The sequence below is a fragment of the Delphinus delphis genome, chromosome 2 (assembly GCF_949987515.2).
Source record: "Delphinus delphis chromosome 2, mDelDel1.2, whole genome shotgun sequence".
Taxonomy (NCBI): Eukaryota; Metazoa; Chordata; class Mammalia; order Artiodactyla; family Delphinidae; genus Delphinus; species Delphinus delphis.
Window position 1 is genome coordinate 82,584,928 of NC_082684.1, and position 19,260 is coordinate 82,604,187.

The window sequence follows — 19,260 nt, forward strand, 5'->3', positions numbered from 1 at the left end:
TAGCTGTCTGGTAGCTACTGTGTAATATTGAGTATCTGCTATGTGCCAGGTACTGTGTTACATGATTAATAGAGGTGGATATAGTATCAGACTGGGGATTTGAACCTAAGAGGCTTTGCATTTTCTTTTGTCCTGTGGTGGCTTAGAGGTATACACATACTTAAAATAATGTATAATATTTATTAATTATAATATGAATATTACTATAATATGAATATTACATATTATTTTAAATACTCTAAAACATGCATAGTGAATTCTGGTCCTTAGGTCCCAATGACAAGGATAAAAGTAAAGAGGGTTTACCAGCTCTGGTATTACCGGGTAGGAATGAATACTGGACCTAACTAACTCAGTCACCTGAAATCTTTCTACCACCCACTTCTTGCAGCAAGAAGTCACTGTTGCCAACAACTACACTGCTCCTTTTACACGGCATGTAAAATGTCAGGATCTGAAGCAAGCTGTAGAGCGCATGGACTGTATTTTACAGAGGACCAAACAGGTCACAGAGTTTATCAGCAGGAGTAAGAAATATCTGGGACTAGAAGCACAGATCTTTGTCCCCAAGACTGAAGTTCTTTCTACTCTATCAAGTTCACTTTTCAAGGTTTCTTTCATTGTTCTTGAAAGTTGATTCTGGCTGCTTCTACCCCTAGAGAGGGCTTTGTGTCACCCGCATCGGAAGATGTTCTGATTGATTCTTAAAGCATGTCTTAAAATAGTCTGAGTGACTACTTTTATTCCAGAAAATCTGTTCTTTTCTCAAGCGTTCCTCCTAATATTATGTTTTTGTTCTAGGCACCAAACCAAGAGTTTCACGTACATTATCTAACATGTTTCTTCAATTCCTGGGGGTCTGACAGGGAAGGTACAACCCTGAGGACCAGGTAGGGAATCCTGAGAACCTCTTGGGCAGTTTTACTATGTAGTGTGTAGAATTATGTAAGGAATTCTAGCCAGTTAGATGTTGGTTTTGTGTTTGTACTGATTGATAGGCCTCCAAATGATGTTTTGGGGAAAAAAGGCAGACAGGCCTTACCCTATCTTTGGTAAGACACTACTGTCCCATGACAAGAGGTCTGTCTAAACCAGCTCTCACCCTGAGCTTTGTACTCTAAACAAAAAGAAGTAATTAGTGATGACCCTATGGAATTGAGTATTTGGACAACTGCCTGTTGTCCCCCGTTGTCCTAGCTCCTACTTTCTTTTTTTCTATTCTTAACCTTATTATCCCCCTTCTCATCAAACCTTGGCATCATATTCTTCTTGGTAAACCTTATTTTGTCTTTTCTAACACCTCCATTAGATAACTTATGATTAGGACATTGTGAGCCTAACAGATAAAAAGCAATTCTGCTACCACAACTGTTACAATTTACTACATTATATTGCTATAGATTATAATCAATGGTGCATTTTCCAACTACTGTTGATTTAGCTGTGTGTGTATGTAAAATCAGCACATCCCCTGATGTTTTAGAGAAGAGTTCCCTCATTCCGTATTAAGAAGGAGGCTTTTTCTGCAGTGAGCTAAATACTCCCTCCGTTTTTTTTGATAGCACGGTGCTCACCTCCTTTTAGGAAGATGTCCAGGCAACCATGAAGGCCCCCAAAGACCTCTAGGGAGGGAGGATTTAGGCAACTTGCTTTTAAGTCTAGAAAAAGGGTGTGGTGTCACCACAGTAAAGCTGATCAATAGAAAGTGGTTTTTCTCAAGGAGCCTACTGTGCACAGAGCTTTGGGCCCTGGTACCAACACTTCGAGATTGTACCTTTGTGGCAATAGGAGCCCTGTCTATCCTGTCCTAGTTACATAATGTGAACCAGGGCCCCCCACTGGTTTCTTTGAGACAAAGCAGAATCCTTTTTTTCCCCCTTTATCTTTCTAATAATCAACCTGGTCTGAATCTTCAGTTTACATGTTCTTCCCTGGTTGAGCCCCACTTTTCTCAGAGTCTGAAAAAAAGGAAAAGAGGGTACCTGTTCCAGCTCTTGGTAGGTTGGGAGTCTGAGGTGACGGAGCTCCTCCTTTGATTTTATGAGGGATTCTTTATTCTCCCACTTGACGAAAGCCCGCTTTCTGACCAAGACTGGGCTGGGGCATGGAGATGTAGTGCTGGGAAGTACATACAGAGTATCCTGGGCCGTCTTCCTTGGGGAAGATAGCACAAAGTGACTGGAAGGGCCCTCACTGCCAAGCCAAGACAGTGCTTCGGTCTGGGTGGCCTTGTGGGCAACAGTCCTCTTCAACCGAACAGAAATCTTCTGTGAGGACACTCCCATGAGCATGATGGTCCGATCCTTACTTTCTTCATTGTGTTCCACAGCCTCCCCATTAGGGAATGTGAAAGGTCCTTCCTCTGGTGCTGTAGGAAGGTACGTGACATGTTAGTACTTTGGCTCAGAAGAGCAGAGACTCAATATTGACACATTAGTTTCGAATGAGACTTTTCTTATTGGTACAGGAGTTCCATAGGCCCAAAGTGGACTCATTTTCAAGCAGGCAGTTTAGGGGGTAAGGGGGCTGAAATCCAGGGGCCTTGCTGGCCAAGCTATGGCCACTGGTGTCAGGCTGCATCCACCCTGAGGAAAGGCCATCCTTAAAGGCTCCTTTTCTGTTGCTTTTTTCTATTTGCTTGCTTTCTTTTGCTCCCCAAAAGGTAGCGTGCCTAAGATTCCGTCCCAAGCTTTCTGTATATCTAGGGTTTATATTTACCATTTAATAGATAACAGTGATAACCAGTAGTCGGTTTTTTCACTACAAGCAGACCTTGCCAAATAGCACTTCTACAGCAATTTTCATTTGTTGCCCATGATACACCTATGTTTAACCTACCTATTAGTCTACTTCCTGGCAGTCCTCCTCTTGTCACTATTGGGCAAAGCTCTGGGGACTGGGGAGAGATGGTCTGGAGAAGAGAAACCTCTAGGTGCAGCCCCTTTCCAGGCTTCACTCTGAGGCCGCAGACCTTCATGGTGCTCTCTGCCACTTTTCTCCCAAGAAAGTCTGCATTGTGTGTGACAGAATTGTGGTGTCCACAGGTGAAATGGAACTCTTAAAATACAGGGTGCATAATATACAGGCATGTTTGTGGTGGTTTTTATTACAAGTAGGAAGGATAAAGGTAATGTTTCCTCCCCGAAAACCATATTCTTCTATCTTCACTTCCCAAGATGAACATTCCCAGTGCTTGCTTACCATGGTGCAGATCTTTGGCTCCCAATGAGCAAAGGTTGGACGTTGGCCCCACAGAGGTGCTGTTCTCTGTGGGAGCTGTTGAGTTCTTGGCTCGCTTCTTGCACTCGAACACAACCAGGTCTTTGCATTGTTTGTGGCAGTTCATCCCGCAGTCTGTGGACAAGACACCCTGATCAGGAAGTCTTTCACTTTCTCCTCCAGGGTCTCAAAACCACATGCATGCAGTGCTCTCGTCACACATGCCTGTCCTGTCTTCTGGAGCTAGGACACTTAACACTTCTATTGAACTTAGCATTCTTCTCACTGGGTTGTTCTTCTCACAACCTTGTCACAGCCCTTATGAGTCTGGGAATCAGAAGTGGCATCCTGCTCTCCTAGACAGAAGTGGTGTTTTTCTTGGTCATCCTGCACATACTGCCTACTCTAAGGAGACCCTGGAGGCTCCCAGCTGTTAGGTCTTATTCTTTCTTCCTTGCAGTAAAAGGTCTTTTCTCCTTTACTCCTGAACTTTTCTAGTCATAAGGAAGGACAATTATCCTGGGATATCTACTGATAAAAGGAAAGCTGACAAGGGCCTTTGGTAATCACTTATCTTTTGTTTCAGAAGTGATTCTGTGCCTGTCTTTGGGGACCCATGACCATATGAGAGCATAATCTACCAGTCATCCCTATTTCCAGGGCAAACAAGGCAAAGTGAGGCTCTTGTAATGAGCTGCATAACTAGTCACCCAGATTCCTCTCTTCTTTGTGGTGGCAATCACTCTCAGGGGGTGCTCTAGGGAAGCCAGTTTGAAGATGAGGTTGTGAGGTGTGCTGAGAAGCTGTGGACTGAATGGACAACTACTATGGGGTAGAGCGACAACACACTGGACAAAGCTGGGCCTTACCTTTACACCGATACCCTTGTTTGATCACTCCCCAGAGCTGTGGGACAAAGAAGAGACAGTTAGAATGCACCATAGGTCCTTCATCTACCTGGCAGGAGGCTAGACATCCATTCTTTGTTTTCCCTCATTCTGCTCTACCTCAAGTGGGAAGGAAACCTCATTTATCTCTCATGTGTCTTAATCCCTCCTGGCCTTAAACTGAAAACAGGAAAAGTTTGTGCTGATCAGAGGTAAATGTTCTCAAGAAGCTTACTACAGTGGATTTATGACCCAGGTCTGAAGTGGATGAATCACAGGACAAATAGGCTTCTTGAGACTCCAAACTAAAGAGCAAGTATACAGAATCCTGGGGTCACGACTGAGTTTAGGAGGAAACTGTTGGTCGGGGTGGGACAGGGGAGGGGCAGAGCCCAAGTGACTTCTTAAAAGGCAGTTCCTTTTGAAGGGGTGAGGATGTCTCATATTTCTCTTTTCTAACAGCATATGGATATAATACTTTAAAAGTATATCCCAAATTCAACATTTCCTCACCATTTATCCCAGGCCCTTCTACCAGAGGAGAAAATAAACCAGGAAGAAACGGGAAAAGATGAGTGCAAGTAAAACCCATGCATTTGAGGACGAGGTTATTGTAGGTGTTTGCTTAGGCTCTAGGCAGGAAGAGTTGATAAAGGTGCATGAGGTCTGTACCTGGCTTAATCCTTTAAACTGTCTCATACCCCTCCCCACGTTCAACCCCAAAGCACTCTGAGAACAACTCACAAATCCAGCACAGTTGTCACAGAAAGTGGGTTTCAGGTAGGTTGTCTCTTGGAAGTTGTGAGGAAAGCCCAGGCCCAGCTTGGAGTAGATGGAGCTGGCCCTCATGAAGTAGGCAGTGATCTCTTCTCTGCTGATGAGACCTTCCCTGCCCGCAAATGAGAGAGAAGGATGTGAGCGGGGCTGGGTAGCAAGGCAGCTTCTAGCCTTAGAAACTCACTCTCTTTGTATCCTTGAGGGGTAGTACAGTATGTATTACCTGACACTTACTTCCATGAGCCCTCCTTTTAATAAGGATGTCTGGGTAGCATGTGTAAGGAGGTGAGATGGCATTACTCATTTCCACAGAGTCACTCTTTGGCTAAACCAGGTTTTCCTAACTAACTTAACCACTATCCACAAGACTTGAAAAAGAAGTGATGGAAATGTGGGTGTAGGGAAATATCTTATGCTGAGGTTTCTGACTTTAGACAGCACCTACTATATAACTGTAACCCACCAACCAAACATTTGGTTTCACACAGAGAACCAACTTCTTGAGAAAAGTAAATATGCAAAATATTAGTAAATATTAGTTGTTCCTCATAATCTGTAAGGACAAAGCAAGAAGGAAGACTAAACTTTTTCTTACTTACAGTTGACTAGACTATTCCTAAACTGGCAGAATTATGGAGTCTTTGCATTTAAAACATGCATTTTTCATGGTAAAGCCGGACAGGCATAGCACTGAGATTCATTAAGTGACCACATCAGCAACACATCTGAGTTTACAAATTCTTCTAGTGACACACCCATAAAGCGTTCTTACCAACAGGTTCACAGCCACATATTCCCATACACAAACCCTCACCTGTCTTTGTCCATCACACAGAAGGAAAATGGAAAACTCGCAGCAATCTTTTCAAATTCTTCCTGGGAAATGTATCCATCCTGGTCATGATCATAGTTCTTGAATACAGACTGTGAAAAAGGAGTTTCTTTGGTGATTACGAAAGAGAAACCAATCATAGCCAAATGACAAAGGGGCCAGAACACCTCAGTCTAAGTGAGAGGAACAAGGAAACCTGCTCCTTAAGCTGCTGCCGAGATTCAGTGGGCCACATCCCAGGTCTCTGCAGGTACCAGCATCTGGAGGGTGGGCAGATGCTTTCAATTCCATTAGCATGTCAATATGCCCTCACCCCAGCTGCTCTGTACTCCTAGCTCACTGCACTGGGGGATGTTCCCCCTTCACTCTGCCCTTTCTTCACTGCACAGCTCAGATTGCCACTTCTCTGTGTAGCTTCTACTAACAGCCCAGTCGGAAGTGCTCCCTACCCCCTCTTAATCCTCTACCAATTGTTCTGTCACTTGCTGGCTCGTTCTTTTCTTGTTACACTGGAATGGTCCACAGGATAAATGTAGAAATATGAAGGTATACCCCTCCTCAGCATTTAGCACAGTGAATTGAATCAAGCAGTGTCACACTTTTCAGTTTTAGATTCTCATCACCCTTACTTACACTCAAATCTTTTCCAACCTCTCTCTGCCCCCAAATCAACTGACAACCTTTAAATATATGATCTCTTGCTAGGCCTTTAAGAGGTACATCTCCCCCCAGAAGAGGCCAAAGTGTGTTGGCAAAATGTAACTTCTGAACTGTTCTGCAGCCACAATATGAGAAGTAACTGGTTCCCTGTGCTCACATAGGAACGAGTTTCAAGTTTCTTACCTTTGTGTTTCTACCACTGTGCTCCCCTCTCCCCATACACAACACGAAGCCAGGCAATGCCTTGCTTTTCATCTGTGCAAACACAGCTGTACTTACATCTACCATCCTCTGGACGTGTTTGCTTATGGTCTTTGGATCAGGTTTGGGAGATACTCCAGAGGCCCAGTCCACAACTACTGGTGGCTTTGAAGGTGTTAGTGGCTAAAATGAAATATTCAGAGAAATCCCCATGACTATAATGCAATGCTATAACCTTAAGCTCCTTCCTTTCCCATTACCTGGTAGCTGCAGCTGTGGACAACCCTCAACTATGTGCAGTGGCAAGGAGCAGAGGGCCCGCACGTAACTGAAATCTAGAACAGTAACCTTGCCTAACACAAGTGTTGTGCTTTAACACAAGTGTTGTGCTTTACAGTTTATAAAGAGCTCCTCACATACATTGTCTCCATCTAAGATAATTTAAAATTTTCAATATGCCTGGAGTTTCACTTCCCTCTCTATTAAAGCTTTTGTTGAAGCTATCAACAAAGAGTAAAGTAGATCATTTAAATTTTCTCTTTCTAAAGCAACTACAGAAAGAAGAACAAACAAAACCCAGTTAGTAGAAGGAGAGAAATCATAAAGATCAGAGCAGAAATAAATGAGATAGAGATGAAGAAAACAATAGCAAAGATCAATGAAACTAAAAGCTGGTTCTTTGAAAAGATAGATAAAATTGATAAACCTTTAGCCAGACTCATCAAGAAAAAGAGGGAGAGGGCTCAAATCAATAAAGTTAGAAATGAAAAAGAAGTTGCAACTGACACCACAGAAATACAGACTACTACAAACAACTCTGTGCCAATAAAATGGACAACCTAGAAGAAATGGACAAATTCTTAGAAAGATACAAGCTTCCAAGACTGAACCAGGAAGAAATAGAAAATATGAACAGACCAATCTCAAGTACTGAAATTGAAACAGTGATTTAAAAACTTCCAACAAACAAAAGTCCAGGACCGGATGGCTTCACAGGTGAATTCTATCAAACCAAAAAAAAACAAAAAAAGAGTTTAACACCTGTCCTTCTCAAACTCCTCCAAAATATTGCAGTGGAAGGAACACTCCCAAGCTCATTCTAGGAGGCAACCATCACCCTGATACCAAAACCAGACAAAGATACCCCCCGCCGACCGCAAAAAAAAGAAAGAAATTACAGGCCAGTATCACTGATGAACACAGATGCAAAAACTCAACAAAATATCAATACTAGCAAACCGAATCTAATAACACATTAAAAGGATCATACACCATGATCAAATAGGATTTATCCAGGGATACAAGGATTTTTCAATATCTGCAAATCAATCAGTGTGATACACCACATTAACAAACTAAAGAGTAAAAATCATATGATGATTTCAATAGATGCAGTTAAAAGCTTTTGACAAAATTCAACACCCATTTATGATAAAAACTCTCCAGAAAGTGGGCATAGAGGGGACCTACCTCAACATAATAAAGGCCATATATGACAAACCCACAGCTAACACCGTTCTCAATGGTGAAAAGCTGAAAGCATTCCCTCTAAGATCAGGAACAAGACAAGGATGTCCACTGTCTCCAGTTTTATTCAACATAGTTTTGGAAGTTCTAGCCATGGGACTCAGAGAAGAAAAATAAAAGGAATCCAAATTGGAAAAGAAGTAAAACTATCACTGTTTGCAGATGACATGGTACTTACTATACACAGAACATCCTAAAGATTCTACCAGGAAACTACTAGATCTCATCAGTGCATTTGGTAGTTTCAGGATACAAAATTAATACACAGAAATCTCTTGCATTCCTACACACTAACAATGAAAGATCAGAATGAGAAATAAAGGAAACAACATAATTTACCATCGAATCAAAAGAATACCTAGGAATAAACCTACCTAAGGAGACAAAACACCTGTACTCCAAAAACTATAAGACACTGGTGAAAGCAACTGAGGATGACACAAACAGATGGAAAGATATACCATGTTCTTGGATTGGAAGAATAAATATTTTCAAAATGACTATATCACCCAGAGTAATCTACAGATTCAATGTAATCCCTATCAAATTACCAATGGCATTTTTCACAGAACTAGAACAAAAAATTTTTAAATTTGTATGGAAACACAAAAGACCTCAAATAGCCAAAGCAATCCTGAGAAAGAAAAACGGAGCTGGAGGAATCAGGCCCCCTGACTTCAGACTATACTACAAAGCTACAGTAATCAAAACAGTATGGTATTGGTGCAAAAACAGAAATATAGATCAATGGAACAGGATAGAAAACCCAGAAATAAACCTATACACCTATGGTCAATTAATCTATGATAAAGGAGACAAGAATATACAGTGGAGGAAAGACAGTCTCTTCAATAAGTGGTGCTGGGAAAACTGGACAGCTATGTGTAAGAGAATGAAATTAGAACATTCTCTAACACCATACACAAAAATAAACTCAAAACAGATCAAGACCTAAATGTAAGGCTGGACACTATAAAACTCTTGGAAGGAAACATAGGCAGAACACTCTTTGACATAAATCGCAGCAAGATCTTTTTTGATCCACCTCCTAGAGTAATGAAAATTAAAAAAAAATAAACTGGGATCTAATTAAACTTAAAGGCTTTTGCACAGCAAAGGAAACCATAAAAAACAAAAACACAGCCCACAGAATGGGAGAAAATATTTGCAAATGAAGTGGCTGACAAAGGATTAATCTCCAAAATAAACAACTCATGCAGCTCTATATCAAACAAAGCCACAAACGACCCAATCAAAAAATGGGCAGAAGATCTAAATAGACATTTCTCCGAAGAAGACATACAGATGGCCAAAATTCACATGAAAAGATGGTCAGCATCACTAATTATCAGAGAAATGCAAATCAAAACCACCATGAGGTATCACCTCACACTGGTCAGAATGGCCATCATCAAAATGTCTACAAACAATAAATGCTGGAGAGGGTGTGGAGAAAAGGGAACCCTCCTACACTGTTGGTGGGAATGTAAATTGGTACAACCACTATGGAGAACAGTTAAAAGCTAAAAATAGAGCTACCATATGATCCAGCAATCCCACTCCTGGGCATATATCTGGAGAAAACCATAATTTGAAAAGATACATGCACTCCAGTGTTCACTGCAGCACTATTTACAATAGCCAGGACATGGAAGCAACCTAAATGTCCATTGACAGAAGAAAGGATAAAGAAGATGTACGTATATATGATGGAATATTACTCAGCCATAAAAAAGAATGATATAATGCCCTTTGCAACAACATGGATAGACCTAGAGATTATCATACTAAGTAAGTCAGACAAATATCATATATCACTCATATGTGGAATCTAATTTTAAAAATGATACAAATGAACTTATTTACAAAACAGAAACATACTTACAGATATCAAAAACAAACTTATGGTTACCAAAGGGGAAATGTTGGGGGGAGGGATAAATCAGGAATTTGGGATTAACATACACACACTACTATATATAAAACAGATAACCAACAAGGACCTACTGTATAGCACAGGAAACTTTACTCAATGTTCTGTGATAACCTATATGAGAAAAGAATCTGAAAAAGAATATATGTATACGTATAACTGAATGACTTTGCTGTACACCTGAACAGCAGGTACACTCCAGTAACATTAAAAAAAATTTTTCCTCTCTGTTCTCTACTTACTATTTAGTAGAGACAAGGATAAGGAGAAAAATAGCTAAAAGGCAGGAAGACACGCAAGAAAAAAAAACAAGAAGTGAGGCCTAGACAGGCTGAGATGGAATCCATTCCTAAGTATCTTGAGACTTGGCCCAAATTAAAATCTCTTCGAAAAATGAAAGAAGGTCCCCTTTTCGTTGGAATGCCCTCCAACACCCTGAAACCTGCCGAACATGTTCAGTGAACATCTTTGGTTACAATAGTATGCTAGAACTTGGTCTTTCTGTATAGAAACAATGAAATTTAGCCATCTGAACAGATAAGCTGAATTTCTCATGTACAGGCAACTCTCTACCCTTGAGTACCACTTGCTTGGAGCTGGGGAGCTGCCCAGGAGACTGTGGGAATTATTGGTTCTTCAGAAGGAAGACTGAAATTATTTCACCTGCCTGTAGGAAGCCAGGGCCAGATAACCTGTGAAGTCCCTACTGTGCAGCCAGGACTGTGCACAGGACTTCTCATCATAAGAGGTCAAAAGACCCAGCAGACTGCTCTTTCTGACCCACGTGAATACAAGACGTGGGGGCTTTTCTATCTACCAAGTTGAAAGTCCTCTGAAGCTGAGCATCTGATGAATATACATATCATTATAATCAACAAATCATGAAGAGAAACAACTGCCTTGAGGACACTTTATAATTAATAGGAGGGAGAGGTCACTCCAGCCTACCATGCTATATCCTTTCTCTAACTAGTAAACCACTGGCTGATTCCCCCACTCCTTCTGACACTCATGGCATGTAGTTATTTACTGTTCACATATTAGTCTTATCCCCTCGAGTTGTGTACAAACTCTTTATGGTCAGGAACTATTCCTAATACATATGCTGAAGCTTTTCTTATTCCTAGCACAATGTTGGGCACATAGTAAAAAGATAATCTGCTTTTTAACCTGAACTAAAGTCCATTCCAAGATGGATGACCTTGATGAGAGGCTTGTAAAGCACCTGTTACACATGGGCGTCTTACTATGAAAAACTCACGGGGGCTTTGTGGTTCCTGGGCTCCCGGGCATAAGAAAGCTCGTAGATTTCGTCTTCAGTGTAGTAGAGATCTAGGGATAACTGCAGATCAAAGGAGAACAGAGTTAATTGCTAGGATGCTGTTTGCCTTTCCCAGGGCCGATGTGTTTCTTTCTTGGTTCTTCCTCTCTAGTGGTTTACCCTTTTAGGCTGTAAGTCATTTGTTTTTAAAAATTCACAAAATTTTGGGGGTATAACATCTACCATTGCAGTAGGGCAAGCGTTAGTTTTTGTTAAAGTATTTTTAAACTTTGGAGAAGTCTCAAGATGCCCACTTTTAAACTATGGTTTAATAGCTAAGCTTCTAGGCAGAGCTTAGGCCAAAGGCCCTATCTAGTCAGATGGTCCACACCTCACATGTTCTCTCCCAAAGCAGACGGATGATCTGAAGGGACAGTTTGCATGGCCTGATACCATTAAAGTTTGATTCCAGCAACAGAACCCAGTTTAAATGAGAACAGGTAGTATCAAACAATATTAAGAGTTTCATATAAGAAAAACTTTAGAGGAGAGAGGTCTTAGAAATAATCTTGTTCCTAATCTGGATTCTGTGGATGGGCTTCAGGGGGTTCAGAACTCAAAAACATCCATATTTTTTAGTATATATGGCTTACGTATATTTTGGGAGGGAAATGCTTAGTTTTCCTCACAGAATTTGTGAACCAAGAAAGTTAAGGTTCAGTGCCTCTTTCCTCAGATAATGCGGTCTAAGGCTGAAACTAGCCAAGGTCACCTGGACAATTAGCAAAAGGGCTGGGATTAGACACCAGCTGGATGCAAAGCCTGAGGCACTATCAGAATAATCCTGTGAGGTAGGAAGAGGCTACAGTGATTATTCCGTTCTGCAAAAAAAGCAGATTAAAAATTGTCTAATTTTAGAACTGAAAGAGAAGGGAGAAGTCATTGCAGAGATGAATCCCTCTGATTTTACAGAGAAGGAAACAGAGAGAGTTATGTGCCCACAGTCAGTCACACAGCTGGTGAACTACAGAATCACAGGTCTGGAAGGGAGTTCATCTGATCTCACCCCCCACCCAAAGTGCAAATCCTGGTCTCCTGCATCACAAGTGTTCGCCTGCCCTTGGCTTAAATGTCTCTGGGATCCAAGCCAGTGGTAGCAGGACCCAAATAATGAACCTATTTTTTCCTTTTTTTTTAAACTCAATGCCTTGTCCTTTTTTTAAATGAAAACCGACTGTCTCCAATCTCTTACCAAGCCTTGTATCCTGATTTGCTATCAGCTCCTCCCAGAGAGCTTAGGACTGGCTTTTGTAGGGGGAGGGGAACACTCCTAGAGGTCCAAAGGGCATGGTGCTTAAGAGCACAGCCCCGGAGTCCCACCACCCGGGTCTGAGCCCAGGATCTGCTGCTTAATAACGTGTGGCTTCTGGAAAGTTACGTCTTTGTGCCTCAGAATCCCCATCCATAAAATGGAGGTAATGAGAGTATCCACTTCATAGAGTTCTTGTGAGGCTTAACTGAGCTGATCTTTGATGAGGTAGCGCTCAGTAATTTGTCTCCCATGGAGCCTCACCGTCAGCAGGTGCACCAGGTCCTTGTTGGCCTCCAGGGGTGGGGCCACCTCTTGCAGCTGGACCAGTTCATTGATATGATTGTAAAGGGCCAGCAGCTTGTGGACGTTCACCTTCCCCTCCTCCAGATAGTCGGGCATGGCTTCATACAGGGAGATGAGGTCCTTGAGGTGTACCCCCAGGATGGGGATCTTGAAGTGGGTGCACTCCCCGTAGGCACGCCGGTAGTTGTCATAGTTTCTGCAGGAGGACAGCAGCTCGGTCATCTCACCCAGAACCTACAAAGCAGAGGAAGGGAGCCAGTCACAGGTACCATCCAGGCAGGCTGCGTTTCTGCAGCGGCTGCCTTTTACTCTCAGCTCCTACCATAATTTCACCCCATCCCTGATTTGTCAGGCAGGGGGTGGTCCACCTAAAGGTGTAGATTCTGACTCCCCAGTTAAAACTCCAGCTTATGTCAAACATCGCAGAGTAGATTTAGAAAACGCAAGCTGTGCTTTACAACATAACTGGAAAATTCTAGATGAGGTTTGTTTTTTTTTTTTTTTTTTTTTTTTTTGCGGTACGCGGGCCTCTCACTGTTGTGGCCTCTCCCGTTGCGGAGCACAGGCTCCGGACGCGCAGGCTCAGCGGCCATGGCTCACGGGCCCAGCTGCTCCGCGGCATGTGGGACACTCCCGGATCGGGGCACGAACCCATGTCTCCTGCATCGGCAGGCGGACTCTCAACCACTGCGCCACCAGGGAAGCCCCTAGATGAGGTTTTATTTACCATTTTTATGCTAAAATTGTTCTTTAAAAAAATAAGTAAGCACACGATAAAAAAGATTTTAAAAGTACAAGAGTATACAGTGCATAGTAAGTGTCTCTCTGACTTCTACCCCAAGCCACGCAGTCCCCTTCCCTAGTGTCTTCCGAATGATTCCAAAGACACTGCACCGCACAACACTTCAAGTGTGCTGCCCACGCAGCTGGCGCGGGGAAGCGTGTTTCCAGCGTGGCGCTTCAGTCACCTGTCAAGTGGTGTTATTCCTTATGCTGCGCTCTGTGGGCCTTGGCTCGGTGAGTCTCAAGATGGGCCTATGCCTAGGAAGCAGGTGACATTCCACCCATGACCGAAACCCTAGATAGGGAGACTGAACAGACTAGACCAATTCCCAGCAATGGACCTGAGAGAGGACGAGGCAGAGGCCGTGGGGGGCTCTGCGTTAGAGCCTGTGCTCTGCCGTGGCCAGAGGGCGTGTGGCCGCTCCCAGCACAGCAAGGGCACAGCCAGGTCTGCTGTTCCTTCCAGTGCACCTGCTTTAAGTCAGCACGCAGTTCACAGAACCCCACCCCCACGTGTGGTGACCGGCCTTCTCAGAAGCAAAGACAGGAAGGACAGACTCACGTCACAACACAAAACAACCACTTTAAACACTGTGCCGGAAATTCCTGTAATAAAATCGTGGCCTAAAGTACCCTTTCTCCCGATGAAGAGCTTGAGGTCTGGGAGTCAGCCCCCGGCAGCCATGTGGCTGCCAAGAGAGCCTCCTCACACACCTCTAAGGAAACAGGGCGCGCGAGTGTGGAGTGTGGGAAATGCTCACAAGACGAGAGACTAGCAGCAAAGATGACAAAGGTATTTTTGTTCCCCTTGGAAGGTGACATAAACTACTGCAGGACGCTAGCTTTAATTCTGGACTTAGGAATTCACTATGCAGACCACCCCGAAGGTCAAGCAGCTACAGACAGGAAGCACTGCTATGGGGGGACCCCAAGCTGCAGAGCAGCAAGCTACATCTCGTAAACGAAATGACACGAAGGCCCTTGAAATTCTGTGATTCTCTCCCTCCGAGACACAGGCAGTCTTCAGTTGTTCTGCCAGCTCCCAGCCAGCACTATGAGGGAATTATAAGGTGACCAGACCACTGGGAGGTGGGGGTGGAGCGGTGTCCCCAGACCCCAGCATTGTCAGAGCAAGGATGATTAATAAGAGGCTTTCTGAAAGGAGGCTGAACACCTGGGAAAACGGATGTGGCAACGAGGCTCATACATCTCTCCCTAAGAAGAGAGCTCGCGAGGGGACTGGGGTTTGAGTTCAGTAAGGGAGGCCAAATGAGATGAAATGCCCAGAGCAGCTGTTATCAAACCCATACCATAAGTAGCTGCATTTATACCTGTACTATATCATAGCGGTTTACATGTGTGATAACAGCCGTAGGTATAAAGGATTAAAGTCCTTTCTATAAAATCTAATTAATAACGTAGGAAAGTACATAGGACACTTAAGAAAAATGTTCCTCAATAAAATACCACCTATTAAAAAATGGTACCTGAAAAGCTCATTTCCAACTATCTGGAAAAATTCAGCTCTCCATAATGTCACTCTCCAAGGGTTCCAGCTAGCTAGGTTTCTAACGTGTCACTAAATAACCTCACTTGACATGCAGACTGAACTATGGTCACGGAACCACTCTTCCTTGCTAGAGCAAGTGAGTTCTCACTAAAGATGGTGACTCCGGATACTCAGTGGCATATGAACATGGGAAAGACACACACATTGTTTCAAATCACCAGCGGGAACGGGTGCAGTAACACTGCGGCCAGACTGAGTCGCAGTCACTCTCAAATCTGTGACATCCCCGTTCCTGTCCTGTGGGTTTTCTTAGGGTTGCTTCCTTGGTATTTTGCCTGGTTGAAAAGGGATGCTTTGGTTCGGAAATGCTCTCTGGGCTGCCCCTCAAGGAGGAAACGCTGACGTTAGTCCTAGGAATGCTGCTAAGAGGCCCGGGAGGAGACAGGAGCACTGACCTTATTGATTTCATGCGGGACATGTGAACTTGTCTCCTTGAGCCTGGAGATTGAGCTGTGACAGAGCCCTCCTATCACAGCCATCAACGTATTGAAGTTCTGTAGTTGGTGGAGCTTCTGTGACACAGAAAACAGAGTCACTGTACATGCCAGTTACATGGGAGCTTAGATGCTGCTTCTCATTTCTGTGTTATGAGTCTTCCTAATTCTGGCCAAAGGCTAGCAATCAGGTATTGCAATTTTCTGTCCATTTCTTTCCTAAGGCTTAATTCCAGACCAGGAGGTCCCAAATCTAGCAAAGCGTCATGTCTTCCTCCTTTAGTTTCAGCTGGTCTGTGGACCACCCTCTACAGCAGTGGCTTCTAACACCCAAAGTACTTGTTTAACACAAAGATTTCTGGACTCAAGTACAGATGTTCTGATTCCCCAGATCTGGGGTTGAGCTTAGGGATCCGTGCTTTAGTTAACATCAGAGCAGGTGGTCCATGTACCACACTTTAAGAAACACTGGTCTAGAACATCTAGAGATGAAAAAATATATCGTTCAGCATAATCCTTTATATCCTTCACCCCAAAGTAACCAGACTTTTATTTCTGAGGGCAACGCCAATGCCTATATAGGACAGTAACTGGGACAGAGATGCTAGAATCTCTGTGAAATTTCAAATATGTGTTCACAGTATCTGCTTTTCTCTTATCAGATGCCTAAACTCTGCCCCTCAAACACTAAACCCAGCCAGTCAACACAACATGGGCTCACAGACCTAAATCAGGCTGGTCCAGCTCCACTAAAACCTGAAATTGCCATTTCCTTTGCCATGTGGGCCACATTTGGTAAAACAATATAGGCTGGTAAGCATCTTCTGAAAAATGTTAAAGATCTAAACAGATCTAACCATATCCTGACCTTGAAGGTGGCCTGTAGGGCCCTCTCCGTACGGCCCTTGTGTGGGATGTAGAAGAGTCACCGTATCTAGATCTGGGGGCAGCTAAAAGTGCACAAACCCCACCCGGAGGTTCATGATGAGAAAGCAGCTCTAATGGATAGACTAGGCTGGGGGAAGAGGGGATAATTTACCTCTTAGCCCAGGCGCTAAGTCAATCCAGTCACTCACCTGAGCCACCTGGATGAACTTGATGAAGACTTCAGCTCGGAGCTGGGGGGTGGGGCGGCTGAGAACCATCAGTTGTACCCACTGGGAGATGCCGTTACACAGGGCAATGGACCGCTCCATGGTAGGGTTCTCCTTCACGCAGCTATTCACGAGGTAATTCTGATAATCGGAGAACTGGGGAAAAAGAAACTCATCAGGACTGCCGCTCCAGTATTCTGGGAGACCTGAGGGGCTTATTACCTCTGCTGAGTTGATGGCTAGAATCTGCTAAGGGACAGATGAGCTCTTGGCTTTCCTCTCCTGCAGACAAGGATGGTAGGAAGGACATCTTTCTTATTCTACCCACAGCATGGTCCCTCTACATCAAACGTCATTAGGCCTAAATGGATGTGTACACATACAAGTTAACCCCAATATTATGTGGAGTAGATAGGGATAGTGCCCCTTTTCAATTCTAAAGAATACAGTATACAAGAAAAATCTCAGTACTAGTTCCAGCTATGTTGCTGAAGGTAAGGGGGAAAAAAAAAGATCATCTCACAAAATCTACTGTGTTACACACTCTTTTTCTCTCTCTCCTAGCTGTTTTCTTAACTTAAAAATGGGATAGGGCTTCCCTGGTGGCGCAGTGGTTGAGAGACCACCTACCGATGCAGGGGACACGGGTTCGTGCCCCGGTCTGGGAAGATCCCACATGCTGCAGAGCGGCTGGGCCCGTGAGCCATGGCCACTGAGCCTGCGCATCCGGAGCCTGTGCTCCGCAAAGGGAGAGGCCACAACAGTGAGAGACCCGCGTACCGCAAAAACAAAAACAAAACCGGGATAACATCTGTCCTATTTAGGACACGGAATTGTTAATAAGATCAAACATGATAACCTGTGAAAGCACTTTAACTTTTCAAAGTACTACATAAGTGTGAGGTGGTGCTAACAAGATATTATTAACCTCATGATCAAACAGCCCTGTCTGGATTTCCCTCTATTCGCCAACTTGAGCAGGGGCGAAGTGAGTGGGGTACGTGACACTGATTAGCTATTATTTGGGGACCACAGCTTCCCATTCACCTGGGCAATGGCATTCACTATGGCTGACGCTGAAACAAACAGCAGATGTGAAGCTGGAAATGTCTCAGAAGATCAGTGTATAAGTCATGACTGCAGCTACTGTGTCCCTGTCACAAACAATCCTTCTGCTCAAATAGTATAACAGAGGGAGGAGAGTTTGCTCTGCTCCAGTGCTCCCATGGGAGTTTTCAGTGCTGTTCCCCAGCTATTTCCAGCTCTCCATTTCTCAACTCTGCCCTTTGAGATCAGGTGTGACCACATGACAGTTTAGCCAGGAGAATGTCAGTGGAAGTGACGTGATGACCTTTTTTTTTTTTTTTTGCAGAAACAAGGGAACTGTTTTAATAATGATGTTTATATTAGTAATACGCACATTCCAGAAATAAAGAAAAATCCTCTCGCTGGGATTGTATTGGAACGAATGCTTTTCAGGGAAATTCTTTTAGGAAGTTGAGCACACTATCATTTCATACCCTAAAAATCTTCAGATATTTAGGAGTTGCTGATAGATGTGACGACTTTTGAGATAGAAGAGCCAGTGAATGATTGGCTATGTTGCCTTTCCAGGCTGCAGAGATCGTGGAGACCTATGTCAAGATGAAGCCTCCCACACCCAGGCTCTGAGCACCTGTGGTCAGCAGAGGCCCCTGTGCAGGAGTGAAAAATAAACTTTTGCTTTGTTAGGCCGCTGAGATTGGGTGGGAAGGGTTGAGGGGGTTGTCATCAGCGTACACACCTTAGTCCTGCCTGACTAGTAATACACTGATGAGAAGATCTCATAACCTGAATAAAATGAATGCAGATTAACTGAGCCCCATTTTTCTGTGCTGTTTGCTGATGGGTGGAAAAATATGAGTAGACCAAACCTACTCCTTAAGAGAGACATATACAGCACAAATCTTACCGGTTCTAAGAAAAAGTTCCCCGATTCATTCCAGTGAATACATTTATATACCCCTCCCATTCGAAATGTAACATATTGAATCCACTTGTTTTTTAAAAGAATTATCTCAGTATAATTATTCCCCCCTCCAAAGTATTATAATAATCAGAAAATATCAAATGTCACTCAATTCATAGCAGAGATAAATTTCCCTCCCACCCTACGTGGGCAAAACTGTTTAGAACTGTGTAGGTAAAACAAAAAGATCCCCCCAAAAGTCTTCTACGAGGCGACCGTGACATTCAAAAGAAATGAAGGTTCAAGCTGATGTCTTCATTTGCAGCTAGAACCCTGCACCGACACTGGGGGAGCACTGGCGCAGAGGCCTTGTTCTGCACTGACTCTTCCCTTCCACCTCCACTGATCTGAGCCCTGGCAGGGAACAGACAGCCCACAGGCCTGACAGAGCAGTCCTACCAGTTGGGCCCCAGTACAGCTCAGATTTCCAGTGTGATAGATGGCTCTTTTCAGTGTCCT

General features: G+C 43.6%; 1 protein-coding gene across 4 annotated transcripts in view; it reads right to left on the minus strand.

Annotated features, from left to right (window-relative positions):
- The window catches only part of RASGRP1 (RAS guanyl releasing protein 1), an 87,511-nt gene that overhangs the window by 7,981 nt on the left and 60,270 nt on the right, over nucleotides 1–19,260 (minus strand). For 3 of the 4 annotated variants that reach the window (XM_060004973.1, XM_069540449.1, XM_060004974.1), the window contains 10 exons: nucleotides 16,776–16,949; nucleotides 15,661–15,777; nucleotides 12,871–13,146; nucleotides 11,298–11,378; nucleotides 6,655–6,759; nucleotides 5,698–5,807; nucleotides 4,851–4,995; nucleotides 4,089–4,125; nucleotides 3,202–3,354; nucleotides 1,983–2,368 (listed from right to left, as the gene is read on the minus strand). In XM_060004973.1, coding sequence (XP_059860956.1) covers nucleotides 1,983–2,368; nucleotides 3,202–3,354; nucleotides 4,089–4,125; nucleotides 4,851–4,995; nucleotides 5,698–5,807; nucleotides 6,655–6,759; nucleotides 11,298–11,378; nucleotides 12,871–13,146; nucleotides 15,661–15,777; nucleotides 16,776–16,949 — 1,584 coding nt within the window. The remainder of the gene's footprint in view (nucleotides 1–1,982; nucleotides 2,369–3,201; nucleotides 3,355–4,088; nucleotides 4,126–4,850; nucleotides 4,996–5,697; nucleotides 5,808–6,654; nucleotides 6,760–11,297; nucleotides 11,379–12,870; nucleotides 13,147–15,660; nucleotides 15,778–16,775; nucleotides 16,950–19,260) is intronic. The other variant, XM_060004975.1, reaches the window with a different exon arrangement.